The 16,671-nt window shown below is 28.7% G+C and overlaps 1 protein-coding gene across 7 annotated transcripts in view; it reads right to left on the minus strand.

Annotated features, from left to right (window-relative positions):
- Nucleotides 1-16,671, minus strand: part of LOC136091511 (E3 ubiquitin-protein ligase rnf213-alpha-like) — a 171,381-nt gene that overhangs the window by 14,402 nt on the left and 140,308 nt on the right. For 6 of the 7 annotated variants that reach the window (XM_065819150.1, XM_065819148.1, XM_065819147.1 and 3 more), the window contains 5 exons: nucleotides 7,449-7,540; nucleotides 7,086-7,337; nucleotides 5,481-5,628; nucleotides 5,143-5,217; nucleotides 181-638 (listed from right to left, as the gene is read on the minus strand). In XM_065819150.1, coding sequence (XP_065675222.1) covers nucleotides 181-638; nucleotides 5,143-5,217; nucleotides 5,481-5,628; nucleotides 7,086-7,337; nucleotides 7,449-7,540 — 1,025 coding nt within the window. Of the gene's footprint in view, nucleotides 1-180; nucleotides 641-5,142; nucleotides 5,218-5,480; nucleotides 5,629-7,085; nucleotides 7,338-7,448; nucleotides 7,541-16,671 lie in introns of those variants that run through there. The other variant, XM_065819152.1, reaches the window with a different exon arrangement.

Below are 16,671 nucleotides of genomic sequence, written 5' to 3' on the forward strand. Positions count from 1 at the left end.
ACTTTAAAACAACATTCAATGGGATATTTTGGAAATTTAAATGTAATTATCATGTTGAAACTTTTATGTATAAACCAATACAAAAAAACTAGAAAGTCAAAATTTGACTTAACAATGCCTAAAATTTTATAATATAAAATAAAATTACTTAGTTAATCTTATTTACTTTAAAATGCATACCTGTTGAATAGAACTCCTCAATAAAGAAATGTTTAAACTTTTGATATCCCCTCTGAAACAAAATAGTATCAGCTCCCTGTCAATCAATGCTTTACCAAAAATGACATTTTCATATAAACGCCTTTGAATTGTTTCTAAGTTATACTTAATTTTCGGAGCCTTTTCATTACTAAGAGAGTAATCACAGTTCAAAAGCACTAATGGAAGAAGGTCACGTTTCTGTTCATAACTTATTATGTCTGTTTCTTTTAACTGTGATATAGGAACATGCTGAAAAACATATGCACAGTTGATCAATTGGCACTCTTCCAAAAATTCATTTTGCTGGAAAGCAAGAAAATCAATCAGCATTAAAGCACACAACCCATAATCAGAATGTGTAGCAATGAAGTATGCTAAACTACATTTGGTGTCAAGCTTAATCAATGGTAAATTTGGATCCAATCTTTTCTCTCTCTCTATTAAAAAAAAAAAAAGAGTAGGACAATGCGTGAAAGTTGTCAATAGAAAAAAAAATCAATTGAAAAACTTAAGAAAAAATATTTCTGACTTATTGATTATAAAGTTAGAATACTTGTCAAATAGACAGAAACAAAAATTTATATAAAATAGGGTTTTTTAAAATTAATTTTTTTTTAAATCTCTTTTTATAAAATTAATAAATCATAGTGATTTATTCCCTTAAAAGTAATGATGAAAACTACTTTTGAGGGCTTGTTGTTCTATCTTGTATATTTATGTAAAAACTTTTGAAATTATAACTTTGAGATAAAAACCTTCATGTTAACAACCTCTATTTTATACATTTAAAGTTGCAAAAATATTCAACCAAATTAAAGAAAACAAAAGCAAAATTTTAAAAAAAAAAAAAAGAATTTACAAACAAAAATATTGTTTTCTTTAGAAATTTAAATAAACAGATATTTTTACGTAAAAAGTAACAAGCAAAAAAACAACAAAGTGAAAATATATTTGAAACAAAAATATTAAATAATTTATCAGATAAATATCATGTCCACCAATAACCACCAACCACTATCTATAAAAGTGATTTTATAAAAAAATTTCATTCTAAAGTAGTTATCTATGAACATGCTTAGTCCACATTAATTCTTTGTCTAGACAAAAATGTGATCTGATTCTGACAATGATTGCTGTAAGAATTATCAATAAAGTTGATTCTTATTCTTTTTTTCTTTATTTTGTTTTGGTGTTTCTAGTTACAAAAAGTTTTTAATAAAATCACTAAATAGTTATAAAAAAGTAGATAATGCAGTATAAAAAATGAATGAATAAAGATGAATAAACTTTACTAGACATTACTAGTTGTACCCTGATGGTTCGTACATCTTCACAGAAAAGATGAATAAACTTTACTAGACATTACTAGTTGTACCCTGATGGTTCGTGCATCTTCACAGAAAACATATCCTTTTTCCCTTGCTTATTTTTTTTCAAGTCTGATGAATTCATTGATCTCCAAACAATTGTTATTTCAATACAAAAAATATTTAAAAAATTAAAGATACTATGCCATGACCAATAAAACTAAATTTTAAAGGATTTAGATATACATTTGCGTGCAAAAGTTTAGAAACATCAACTTTTTTTCATTTTTTTAACAACTTTTCACAAACTGGTGAAAATTTTGCCTGATGTGAAACAGTGTTACCCCTTCATTTAAAAGCTTGCCCCCTCAATAAAAAATTATTGTTAACAAAAGCAAAATTAAAAGTCAGTATATTTGTGAAATTTATTAATTTAATTATCTTGAGATATTTCAAAAGCAGTGAAGTATACTATTTGCCAAGATATTTTTAAAAGTTTATATTTGAATTACTTAGTGATATTTTATAAGCATGTTAAAGACTTAAGAAGTTTCGATCAAAATAAAGAATATAAAATTATAAAAGCTGTGGGGAAAAAAAAAACTTACAGAAAGATTTCCAAACTTTACAACATTTCTAAACCAAAAATATGTCACATTATGAAAAGATTTTTTCAGCATGAAACAATTGACAGCAAGCCTTGCTCTACAAGACCTTAAAGTTAAAACTGAAAAAGCTGATAGATTATTATTAAAGTATGATCCTCACAATACTGATCCTTACAAGACTGCTGTCGAACTTAATTAAATTATACATCAGTTTTATGACACAAACTGAATTGCTATGACAACTAAAGATTGATTACGACAAAATAATCTGTATGGCTGCCATCAAGTTAAGAAACCACTGATATCTGAAAGAAATTCAAAAGCCAGAATAAAATAGGCAAAAGATCATTTTAGTTGGACAGTTAATGACTGGTCAAAAGTACTTTTCTCTAATGAAATTAAAAGTTTATGTTATTCAGTAGTGATGGAATTAGATATGTCAAATGCCTATTGGACTTAACGCGGTAATGATGTAGTGGTAGAGCACTTGCCTCATAAGCAAGAAGTTCCAAGCTCGATCCCCACCATGTCCCAGGTAGTACCACACTTAACTCCATACAGCGGTCTTGTTTGTCAAGGTTTGTGTTTCGGAGTTATAGAGTTGAGAGAGGGTTGTAACCACAAAAAGTAGCCTCCTCGACTGTAGTGGTCCTCCCGGCTTTGGGGAGCTGAATAATTGTGAAAATGTGGGTCTTATTCACTGTGTAGAAGATTTTATGGACCATGAAGAATATTATGATGTCATATTCAAAGTATAAAATAACTCACAGATGGATTTTACAAAAAGATAATGATTTAAAGCATGGTGCCAAATCTGTTAAGGAATATTTTAAATCACCTAAAATCAAAGTTCTTAAATAAGCTATGCTGAGCACAGTATTTTTAGAGATTTAATAAAAACTTCAGCTTATTTGAAAAAGTTTATGAAAAGTTATGCAGCTGAATTAAAGTTTGCGTTTCTAAACTTTTTCATGCTACTGTAAACACATGAATAAATAATCATTATTACCTTTCCTCAACGTCGTTTTATAGAGTTAAAGATTAATTTTGTACCAGAGTGTAAAAATTGAAGTTAGAAGTTAGAAAAAAAAATAGTGTATGTAGTTTTGTAAGGAAAAATCAAAGACTCAAAAAATATAATGTACCTAGCTGTTATATTACATTGAATAATAAGCTGGTGTAAGCAAATTCATTATAGTAAAGTTGTTTACTTCAAATAATTTTAATTTATTTGATTCAGAAACAAATGAGGATGTCTTTGTACCAGGTGGAATAATTGATAACATACAGTGTGCACATTGAGAAACACATTATTAGCTATCATTAAACATTATTAACATTAATATTTAATTAAACATTGAAATTATTTTAGTTTAGTTTATTGAGTTTATAATGTATACTATTATATATTTCATTGTTTTGTATAACGGGTGATGCGGAAGTTATCGGACAAATCCTAATTTCATTATTTGAGCATAATAATTAGTTTTTGTGGTTTTATGCGTAGGCATAAACGTTCTATAAAATATAAACTTTATTATTTGAAACACAATTATTTAAAATGAGGTTAAATGCAGCTGAACGAGAATCTTTTCGAAAGCGACTAAAAATGTTTTTTGTAAATAAACCTAATATAAAAAAAAAAATAATCGTAAATCATTTTGAAAAGGAACGATTTGCTCAAAGTACAATATATGATAACCTAAAAAGACTTGAAACTGTTCAATCGTTTTCTGATAGAAAGCACCCTCGTCGTCTGACATCCTGGACTAGAGAAAAGAAAGCCGAATTAACGAGACTTGTCAACAATCGAAAAGGGGTCAGTCAGAGAAAAATGGGTATTAAATTCGGTGTAAATCAATGGACAATTGGTCGTCAGTTAAAAAAAGTGAATATTAAATATAGAAAATGTGAAAAGACTCCAAAATACACTATAGAACAACAAATAAAGGAAAAGAAAAGAAGCAGGAAACTAGTTAACAAACTCTATAACACAAAATTGCTTCTAGTCATCGATGACGAAAAATATTTTTGTTTTGCAGGGGACAACATGCCTGGAAATTCTGGATACTACACAAACAACAAAAAGACATGCCCACAAAGTGTTCGTTTTATAGGAAAAGAGAAATTTCCAAAAAAATTATTAATGTGGATAGCCTTATCTGACTGTGGTATGTCCGAGCCATTGTTTCGCACTTCCAAGGCTGTAGCGATCAATTCATCAATCTATATTAATGAATGTTTAGAAAAACGACTTCTTCCATTTATTCACAAGTATCATGGAGACTTTAACTATTTACTTTGGCCAGATTTAGCAAGTTCTCATTATTCTAAAGATTCTCTAAATTGGATGAACCAATATGTCTATTACGTTGATAAAGAACCCAATCCCCAAATGTGCCTCAAGCACGACCAATTGAAAATTTTTGGGGACATTTGGCACAGAAGGTTTACGAGGGAGATTGGCAAGCTTCAACAGAGCAAGTTTTGATTGATCGCATTAAACTAAAACTACAAGAAATTGATTTAAACTTTTTACAGTCGCATATGAAAGGCGTCAGAGCAAAATTGAGATCAATTGCAGATGGTGGTGTTTTTTCATATAAAAAATAATATATTTTTATTGAAAGATAAATGCTTTATTTAAAAAAAATATAATAGTAGTTTGTTTTTTTATTTATAAATAAGTTATTGACGTTTTTATTTTGTCCGATAACTTCCGCATCACCCGTTATTATTATTATGTTTATGTAAAAATGATTTGAAATTAAAAAAAACAAAAAAACTGTAAAATTAATTAATTTAAATATAAATAATCTATACAAAAAGCAAAACAATTTTTGAATAATCATTTTTAACTATTTTTTTTTTTAAATAATGTGATACGCAAAACAACATTTTTTCATACTTTTAATGTCATTAAAGTGTAAGTTATTTAAACAAAATTAATCTCCCACTTAAAAAAAAGTCAACTTATACTTGATAATTAAAATTCATCAATAAAATGCCTATTAAGTTAAACTAACCTGTAAAAAGAGAGCGAGTCTGATTCCATGTTTTGATGAAAACATTAATAAGCTTGACTACTTTTTTTTTCAAATCTAAATAAAAAAAACAAACAAACTAAAAAACAAAACAAAAAGAATAAATAAAAACATATTTAATGAACCAATTTTTGGTTAAGTAATAGTTTACTTTATCTTCACTTGTGCCTAGTGCTTAATACTATTTAGCATCTGGTACATATTTAGTAATTATTTAGCAATATTTAGTACTAGTTCAGTATTACTTGTGTGTGCTAACAGCTTTATTTACAGCACTAAAAAAATAAAAACAATTGTTTGATAATATAATTTAATGATACCTTGATTTGCACTAATTTCTAATAAAAACTCATCAACAGTTTTATCAACAGCAGTTTTTTTGTCAAGTTTATAATTAAATTCATGTTGAAAAACCTTTTGAAGCTCTAATATAAGTGGCAATTCTTTAATCATGCTAAGTACTGATTCCTAAAATTAAAAGTTATTTATATGTGGTAGAAGTAAACTCATTCCTTAAGTTTTTATATAAACAATATAAGACAATGCACTAAGGATTGTTGAGAGATTTTGGCTGTTTCAAGTTAATGTGTTAGGGGATAAAAATAGTGATCCCAAACATTTTTATGAAACACTTTGGAGTCTCAAAAATATGAGTGCATGCAACTTATTATATATTAACATATAAAAAATCAATTTTTAAGCTGACAGAGCAAAAAATTAAATTTTCAAAACTAAAATGTGGCCTACTAAATAAATAACTTTCTAAACATGGATTTGTATTGGATAAATCTTCTTCATTCATAAATCATTCAATAAAATTAAAATGATAGCTCAATAACATAATAATAATCAATTGACACTTTAACAACCCCAATAATTGAAAAAAAAAAAAACAATTTACAATTACAACACTTAATGAGAAAATATTTTTTTAAAATTGTTTTGAATGCAAATAAAAGAGCAATTGATTTTGAAAATCAAAATGATAAAAAAACCAATCAGTGTTTTATAAGCAAAGACTTGGCACAATATATATAAATGATTCAACTAAAGTAGGATACTATTTTTCTGCTATAAAAAATCAATTACATTTATTCTATGTAAAGTAAATATTTTTTATTTTAATATGATATTTTTTGTTACATTTTTTCACAAAAAATAGAATAAATACACAGGCAAATTTTATTTCTGTGTTATGTGTGTTATTTATTGTATGTTAAAATGCAAAACTATTATCTATTTATATTACATATTCACACAAAAACAAAAAATTAATTAATAGTATATAATAATAACAATAGTAATAACTTTAATAATAATACTATTTGGCTATGTTGCATAATATAAAATAATTTTTTTATTCTTTTTAGAACTAACTTTTTAAAAAAACTGCAGAATGGTAAAAATAATGCTTATTTTCCATAAAATTTTTCTTATTTCACTTTTAGCATATTAACTAAATGTCAATATATTATTCAATATCTTAAGTATGAAATATCTTATTATTTAAACCAAGAGTAAATTTAAACAAGCAGTAACTTTCCCTTCAACTAATCTGTCAAGCATGTCAAGTTGACATGACAAATCAACATTGATTAATACATGCATGCAAAATTTTTAGAACTATTTTCCCATCTTAAGAGCCAAAATAAAAGCTGCAAAATCATGCAAAACTTTATTTTTTTTGAATTTATAATTTTATATTTTATTTATATTTATTTAACAAAAAAAAGTTTATGTTTCTGTATTTATATTAGAAATAAAAAAAAAAAAAAAAAAAAAAAAAGTAAAAAAAAAAAAAAAAAAAAAACGTATGGTTCTTAACAAAAAAATGACATAATAGAAATGTTTTATATAGATTTTTTATGTTTTTTGCATTTTTGAAATACTTTTTGTGACAAGTAAAAATAAAATTGTTTAATTACCTGTTCTAAAAACTTCACAAGAATCGATATATCTTTAGCACCACCAGCTGCTACTTTTAGTTGAACTGCTACTTTAAGATCTTCAACAGATACTGGTTTTCTGTACAACCAAAGTTCTGGATTCGAAATTGTAACATTGGGCAAATCAGGTTCAGCATCTAGTTCAAATATTTTCCTCATCAATGGTGAGTCATTTATACAACAGTCGGCTATCAAAAACTTATTAAACTGTATAAGCTCTTCATCCAATGACTAAATAAACATTTAATATTATTGATTTTTTTATATTTATGTAATGATAGAGATAGAGCATAATATAAATCAACTAATAAAAAAAACAACTATTAAACAGAACAAAATTACATTGAAAAAAGGTTGAATAAATTTTCGATCAAAAGCATTTTCATATCGATTTCTGATTTGCACACTTGTTAAATTAACCATCATTATGTCGTCTAAATATAATAAATAAATTTATGTCATAAAAAAACTTAACGTATTTGCATAAACATATCAATAAAAATAAATTAAGTAAGAGTTAGTCCTATAAGATGAAGAGTAGGTGACTCATCGAGTACATCACCGTTCATAAATATAGGAAGATCTAAATTGATGCGATAACAATTGGCTGAAAAGAATTGAGATTTATCTGAATTAAAGTTCACCAGCCACTGTGAGCCCCATGCTGTAGCAGAAGTGAGATCCTTTTCAAGCTCAAATGCCCCCTCCAAGCAATCAGAGAGTGTTGGTTTCTTATCACGACAAGAATAAATGGTAGTATCATCAGCAAACAATGCCACCTTAGATGTGAGAATGTCTGGAAGATCATTAATGTAAATTAAAAAGAGTATAGGGCCAAGGATAGAACCTTGAGGAACCCCTGAAGTTACAGAATAAGAAGAAGAGTGTTGTCCAACAGGACAACTTTTATGCTACGATTGGAAAGGAAGGATTCAATGATCTTAAATATACTGCCGGATACACCATAAGAAGAAAGCTTATGGAGAAGACCAGCATGCTAAACTTTATCAAAAGCTTTTGAAATGTCAAGAGCAATGACCTTAACCTCTCCACCTTTATCTAATGCACGATAAAACCGGTCAGTTATTACTGTTAGCAAATCAGCTGTAGAACGAGAAGATCGAAATCCATATTGATGGTCAGAAAGTAAGTTATTAGATTCAAGATGAGAAATTGTTTGTTAATTAAAGATTCAAAAACCTTGCTTATGATAGGAAGAAGACTTATGGGACGGTAGTTAGACGAATCAGATCGCTCCCCAGAATTTTTGAAGATAGGGATAACAGATGCCGCTTTCCAGCAGGCTGGAAAACAAGACTCTGTAAAGCACTTGTTGAATAGTTTTGAGAGTATAGACGACAGCTCCAGAAAACACTTCTACAAGAAAATAACAGGTATGTTGTCCGGGCCACAAGCTGTAGAAGAGTCTAGGCAGGAAATCACTTTAGATACAGATGCTGGAGTGATACGAATGTCAAGTAGTGGATCAACCTGTTTGTTGGCAATATCAGGTAGAACGCAACTAGTGGAATCAAGAGATGATATTGATGAGGAGCTTTTAGCAAACAGTTCGGCTTTGTCTTTAGGTGAGGTGACAAAGTCTGAACCACACAAGAGAGGTGGAATTAAAGATTTGCCCTTATTATTGATATTATTAAAGATTCTCCAGAAGTCACGAGAGCCTAATTTTTGAGATGAGATACGAGATTTCATGACCTGAGAATAGCGGGTTTTGGCGTTAGACAAAACCTTTTTACAATTGTTTCTAGCAGTAATAAACAGACGTCTGTTTTCTGGAGAATTGTTTTGCTGATAAATATGGAAGTAACGGTTTCGATTGGCAATCGCAGTAGCACAGTGTAAGGAAAACCATGGAGGAGAGTGAGGCTTGACCTGGAATCGTCGAGAGGGAATAAAAGATTCCATGCCAGCATGAATCCACGAAGTTATGTAAGAAGCACATTTGTCAACAGGAAGACGAAAGATTTCTACCCAAGGGCCATCACGAAGAAAATCACGGAAAGAATCCCAGCCAGCTTTACTGTAGTTGTAAGAGGTTCGATAATAGGGGGATTCAGGTGATGAAGAAGAATGAGATATTAGTTTTAGAGAGATCAAACTGTGATCAGAAGCACCTAAGGGTGAATGTGGAGAAACTGAGCACTGACTAGGATCAGAAACAAGACATAAATCAAGTAGAGAAGGTAGATGATTCGGGTTGTCAGGAAAGCGAGTTGGAAAGTTGACTATTTGAGTTAGGGATTGAGAAAGGCAAAAGTTGTGGGCTTTAATGCCTGCAGAATAACTGACACTAGAGCCAAGCCATTCAGAGTGGTGAGCATTAAAGTCACTGACAACAACTATATTAGCTGATGGATAAAGAGAGAGGGCTTGGTCAATATGATCAGAAATAACATCAAAAAGAGTGCAGTCTTGAGATGAAGGAGAGCGATATAGAACAAACAGAAAGGCAATAGAGTGAAGTGGTGCTAAACGAAAGCACATAAAAGAATAGTCTGTGGATTCAAACCTAGTTTCACGACAAATGGGTGAATTCATATGAATGTAAATGCCAAGGCCATGCATGTGACTATTGGAGTCTCTACGAATTAGAGGAAGATAACTATCAACACTAAGATCACAAGATGAGACAGCTGAACTCAAATTAGTCTCACAAAGAGCAAGTAGGTCTGGTGAACTTTGCAAGAGATAAGAATCAACAGAAGAAAAGTTACTTCGAAGACCACGAATATTAGTGAATGATAGGTTTAGAGAACTTGGTGATGATGATGGTTTTTTGTGTTTTATAGTTTTTGGTACTTTATTCATTTTTAAATTAGATTGAAGAACTTGACTCAAAGCATAGATAGTACTCAGAACACCGTTTAATAGCCCAAGCAATTGCCTCATTACTACTAATAAACCCTAAGCCGTAACAAAGGGCTCCAAATGTGGCCTCTGCAATGCACACCAAAAGTACAAACAGGGACACCATCCATGCGCAACATGGCACTGTTAATACTCTGATATTTTTCATCTGTTGATGGAATCAGCCTCTCTGAGAGCTACCACAGAGTTCGGGAAACCTGACTACCAGCCGGCCTCAGAACCATAAAACTGAGTTTTAGAGCTGTACCCTCATTAGGAGATAATAGAATGAGTTGCCTAGTCATATAAACAGAGACACAAGCAAAGCCCATGCATTGAGTCATGAAGATCCAGCATTCAACATCCTAAACTGGAAACAATGTATTAAAAATACATCTGCGCCAGCCTAATAGATGAAGAAGGGGTGCGAGGCTGGTCATCAGATAGAATCTGTTTACCCCTTAAAATATATATATATATATTTATGTATATATATATATATATATATATATATATATATATATATATATACACATATATATATATACACACACATATATATATAATATTGTTAGCATAATAAAATTATTTTCAAAAATTTCAAGGGGACATCTGTGTTGTCATCTGCTATTTTACTTTGTTTTCTTCAAATGCAGTAACACCTTTTGTTAATTATTGTGATTTAATTACATTAATTTTGTATTATAATATACTTTGTACCATTTTAAATAATATTTACACATTGTATATACTTTGTTTTAATATTTTCTATACAAAACAATTTTTATCTCCTTTAAAATAACTTTTTTAGTAAAAAAAATGTCTAAAAGTTCCAAGTAACAAAATGGGGAAAAAAGAAGACATCAGTTCTGAAAAAAAAGCATTTATTCGATACCTTCTGACCGATAAGCATGACTCAATAAGTGAAGTATCAAGAAAATTTGAGATATCAAGACACTGTGTACCAAATCAAAGATAAATTGAAAAATGGGTTCCGATTAGATATTAAGAGCAGGGATGCGGAGTGCCAAAGGACTCCGGCTTTATATCTGTACTTTTTCCAAGTCTGTAGTGTCCAGAAGCTCTAAACATGTTATTTGACTTATTATGTGCTATAATAAAAAAATTCATGAAATTTAATGACTTGAAACTTATTGTTTGTAAGCCCAGAGTCCTGGAGTCCTTGCCGCCATTATACCTAAGGACTCCAGGCTCAAAAAACAATTGTTCCTCTAACCTAAAAGTCTTAATTTTTTTCCTATTAGTAGTTCATAAACTTATTTATATTTTTAGAACACCTGGATACCAAAAACTAGGATAAAGTAATCTTTTTGTGACTTTCAAATCCGGAGTCCTTTTTGAGACTCCGCATCAATGATTAAGAGGCTACGCAAATGCGACTTAAAAAAGAAAATAACACCAAGGAATGAGAGATAGTAAAAATGGTGAAAGAAAATAGATTTGTTACATACTCAGGAATTGCCAGCAAGTTGAAAGAGGTGAGACTAAATATAGCAACAATCACTGTTTGACAAAGTTTGCATGGGTTGGGCGTAAGTAGAGAAAAAAGCTTTTTTAGAAGCACAAAAGCCAAATTTAACTGATTCTCAGAGAAAAAAGCGCCTGGATTGGGCAAAGTAGTTTCACTTTTGATGACTGGAATTAAGCAAGTTATAATACAAAAATAAATTTTTTTTCTTCTAATATTCAAGTGTTTGTATATAGTGATTATTTTTAATTTGTTTTCTCCAGGTATGCTTCATAAAGGAGTCTACCATAGAAATTATGACTCAAAATGCTCAATATGTGAAAAGGACTTCCAATAAAAAAGTTCATGAAGATTCTATAATATAGACAATTAGACATCCTCATTAAGTTATGTTTTGGTCGGTTATTAAAGGAAAGCCCTGGGTTAACTGTACATTATAGATGGAATATTGAAACAGGACCAATACAAAAAAGCCATTAACACCCTTCTTTTACCTCAATTGAAGAAGTAGTTTCTAAATAAGGAGAAGAAAATATTTATGTAAGCTAGAGTCCTATGCCTCACTGCAAAACCCATTAAAAAACTATTGACATCTCTAAAAATTCCACTTTTGAATTGACCAGGGATCTCTCCAGATCTAATCCCCTTTAGAAAATGTAGGGGAGCTAATAAAGAGAGAAATTTTCCTAGAAACGGTCACAAATAGGACCCAATTAATTGAAAAAGTTATTTGCCATTGGAACCATAACGCACATTTGAAAGAAATGGCCTTAAATTGCATTTATAGCATGCCGAATTGTCTTTAGACAATTATAAAAAATAAGGGAGGATCAACAAAATATTAAAAATTGCTGCCCTAGCCTAAACCCTTACTCAATATAACGACACTCCCTTCTGAACCCCTTAACAGTAGGTTATTTTAGAATAATTTCAGACTATTTCAGTATGGTAGTATAATGTCAGACTATTTCAGGTCAACCTAAACAGGTACTTTACATATATATATATATATATATATATATATATATATATATATATATATATACATGCATGCATGTATATACAAAGAAAAATTTTTTTGTTATTGTTCTTTTATTTTTTTTATTAGCACATTTTTTCTAAATCAACTTTAACTTTAAGATAAAAACTTCTGATTTAAAAGATTTATTGCAGTTATGTGTTTGTTGGTTTAATAGTTTGACAAATTTTTTAATATAAAAAATTTGAAAAGTTGTCAAACCAATAAAAAAAAGGAGAAAAAAAAAAATAAAGAAAAAGAAAAAGATGAATGTCAAAAATTAGTATGTTAAAATTAATGTTAATTTAAAAAAAAATTCACTAATACAATCTTTTATATTTTGTATAAGTGTTTTATATTTTGTATACTTTAATTATTAGTAAAAGAGACCTTTCAAAAAATTTTTTAGTAGTGTTGTTTTTTTGGTTATGTGTTAGGATTTTGTATTTAAAAAAAATGTTACATGCATGTTGTTACTATGAGTAACTATGCTGATGAATTAAATTGAAATTATAGACAGGAAATAAACTATAATTATACATAGTAAACATGTACATTGACATATATATATATTAGAGATAAAAAGGAAACTTTTCTTTTAAAGTTCAGGAAATGGTAATATAAACAATTAGATATGCTTAAATTCCATCAAGTCATAAATCTAATTCGAATTGGGTTCAATAGATCTAAAGTTTGATCTCAGGTCTGGTTTAACTATATAAAATAGGCTATAGCAAAACTAAGTAATGGGTATCAATGCAACTGTTCATTAACTTTTTACATCGCCTGAACTGGAAGATTACCACTCATATTTTGCAAATCTATCAATTGCAAAATTTCGAACTTCAAAAGTTCAAATTACAAAATTGCAAAAACTTATGCTTATGGTCATTCTCTTTCTAGAATTGTTTAAACAAAACTAAAACAAAAAATATGAATAACACTTAAACATAGTCGATGGTAAATTTAGGCTTTTGTAAATAATGGCAATAAATGAGTGATATCATGTTAAAGTGTGTGAAATTTATTTATTTAGTGATGTGCAAAATACAAAATTTGAAATACTAGATATCTTGATTCGGTTCAGTTTGAGTAAAAATTATTTTTTCAGTTTAGTTTATACTCAGTCATAAGGTTCTTGTTTATTATTTTGCTTATTAGATTTAGTATCTCCAATCTCTAGTATACACATGGTTACCAAATCAGTTAGTTGTTAGGTTGATTCTGCAACTTTTCAAAAGTATAAACTTTTTAAATATATGTCTGTTAAAATAAACTTTTAATTAACAGTTTTACTAGCATATGTGAATTGTTAATAAACAATAAAAACATGATAAATAGTTTAGGTTACAAATTACAACTTTTTATAGCATGCAATATTGCTTTTTATTTTCTGAATAGTGTCATTTTAGACTTTTTATTTTCTAAATAGTGTCAATTTAGTTTATCTACTTCTTAAAAGTATCTTTGCATTTTGATAAAAATGAAATTATAAACAATATATCTATGTATGTTTTTGTATGTTTATATGAGTTGATATAACAAAATCTCATAGTTGTATGGGTGCAACTTTAGAACATTAAAAACTTTTATGTTTCACACAGTGAACTTTTTTTTTCATTTAGCATTTAAATGTTTAATTTTAATTTAAAATGTTCTTTAACTTTCTGCTTTTTTTTAGCAACTTTATTTTTTTTATGTAACATTTGCTTGCAGTTTACAAATAAACCAAGAAATTGTGTTGTTTATAGATCTCATCTATTCAAGTACCCTTGTTTGCAGATGATCAATATTTTACTGAAGTTTAAACTCAGACATTAAAACAGACTCTTCAAAAGTTGGAAAGTGTAGTTTAAAGCAGTTCACTAAGCCAAGATTTGAAAGAAAGAAAATATATCCCAAAAGAACAGAAAAACCTCCTGTAAGAAAATTGTGATAGAATTAGCTGATGAAGGTATACTTTAAATTTATTAGACTGTGATCTGGATTTTAGATTTTGGAATAAAGGTATATTGACCAAGAGAGAAACCCAGGTTGACAAATTGACTGAAGGTACAGCATTTTGAGCGGGCCAAGAAACATGAATCCTGGACAGAAGAAGATTGGAGCAAGGTAAAGATACAGACTCTTTTATCAGTAATTTCTGAAAATATTTCTGACATGATTTTGAATGAAATGTAAAATTATGCACAATTGGTTTCAAATATGAGAATATCACAAGTGCTGAATATTCAATTTTTCTTTAAAGGATCACTTCTCTTTCAAGTGGTTTTTTCTGATAAGTCCACAAAAAAAAAAAAAAAAAAAAAAAAGAGTTTAAAACTGAATGCTTGAAGAAGACTATGAAATTTCCAACAAAGTTTATGGTCTGGGGAGCCATATATGTGTACAGCACAACTACTTGAGGTGATAATGAAGCAGAACAAGTATATCAAAGTGCTAGAAAGTTATCTAGTTCCTCAAACCAGGGAATGGTTTGGTGATAAAGAATGGATTTTTTAACAGTTTAGTGCCCCATGACACACTAGAAAAAAATTAAAGGAGTGGTTTGTGAAAAGTTTTATATAAATACTTAAATTAACCAGAAACTCTCCAGATATGAGTTCCATTGAGAACTTATGAAAGATGAGATCCACAGTGTACCCATTAGAAAAAAAACCAAACTGATTGAACAGTTGGTTCAGGAGTGATTCTTAAACACTTTTAGGTGGGCATTTAGATCGGCATTGCTGAATGCAATGCTGAACTATATATATTTTTCGATAGTATATATATTTTTTAATCCCCCCAAAAATATATGCAATCTATATCCAGTAAAAATTCTATCTTTATTCTACGTTATTTAATAAAATACTTTTATTAACGTGTAAAAATCATACAGCATCTAACAAGATTTAATGTTGTTGAGTAATTTACCATATGATATTGGTTTATTTCTAATAGGGGTAGAGTAGACTTTATAGGAACCTGGTAATTATTATAGGAATACAGTAATTCTGTAGACCAATTATAATCCTATGATTCTACTGTATATCTTATATGACCAACAAGGTTTCTATAGGATCTTAAAATACTTTTTGAATAAGGCATGGCTTATGAGTTTTAACCCAAGCATAACTCATTTGTCTATTGCTAATACCTATTGCAATTCTCTTCACATTTTCCTGACACATACAGTTTACAGTCAATAATGAAAAAAAAAGAAGAACAAGAAAAAGAGTGGCAAAACTGAAACTTTAAGAGTGGTCTCCTCCACAACTGGTGCCACGTAAACTAAGGTAGTTTTTTCTAAACATGAATAAACTTGTAAAAAATAACAAAAATTGCAAAATAAACATAATATCAATCAATCATATATATTCTGAAAATAAATTTTCACGGCTATTTACAAATAGTATTGAAATACTAATCTCAAGTAAATACCTTAAAAAATAGTTTATTTATATACAATTAATCTTAGTAATAATAATAATAATAACAACAATAACAATAATAATAATAGTAATATATTTAATAATAATAACAATAATAACAAAAATAATAATAATAATAATGATAACAATATTAATATTAGTAGTAATAGTTAAAAGTAGTTAATAATAGTAATGTAAATATTTATAGAAATTACAATAAGCAATAGTAATGACAACAAAATATATAATAAAAATTAAAAAAAAAAAAAAAAAAAAAAGAAAAAAAAAAAAATACTAAAGACAACAAAAATTGATAATAGAAATTATAAACACTAACTATATTTTTTTAATAAAAAGTAGAATAATCTAGTTTTAAAGGTTGAGAATGAATTGAGAGCTTTTAGTTCATAAGGAAGGTTGTTCCAAGTTTTAATGCTTTGATACTTTATAGATTTATGTCCGTATTTATGAGAGCAATGTTTAGAGACAGACAGGTTTAAATTACTATTGGAACGAAGGTGATAACGAGAGTTGGCACTTTTGGAAAAGAAATTGATGAAAGTTAAAGGTAGGTTATTGTGTTGGTGGTTCCAGACAAATTGGCAGTTTGAAAATTGAATATAGTCACATAGTTTTAATACTTTAGAAGTTAGATAGAGCACATTAGAATTAAATTTAATATTCTGAAAATAAATAATTTTTAAAGCCTTGTTTTGGAGGTGGGATAACCTAATAAGAGCTTGTTGATGGGACTGCCCCCAAATTTGGCATGCATAT

Source organism: Hydra vulgaris, chromosome 15, assembly GCF_038396675.1.
Source record: "Hydra vulgaris chromosome 15, alternate assembly HydraT2T_AEP".
NCBI lineage: Eukaryota > Metazoa > Cnidaria > Hydrozoa > Anthoathecata > Hydridae > Hydra > Hydra vulgaris.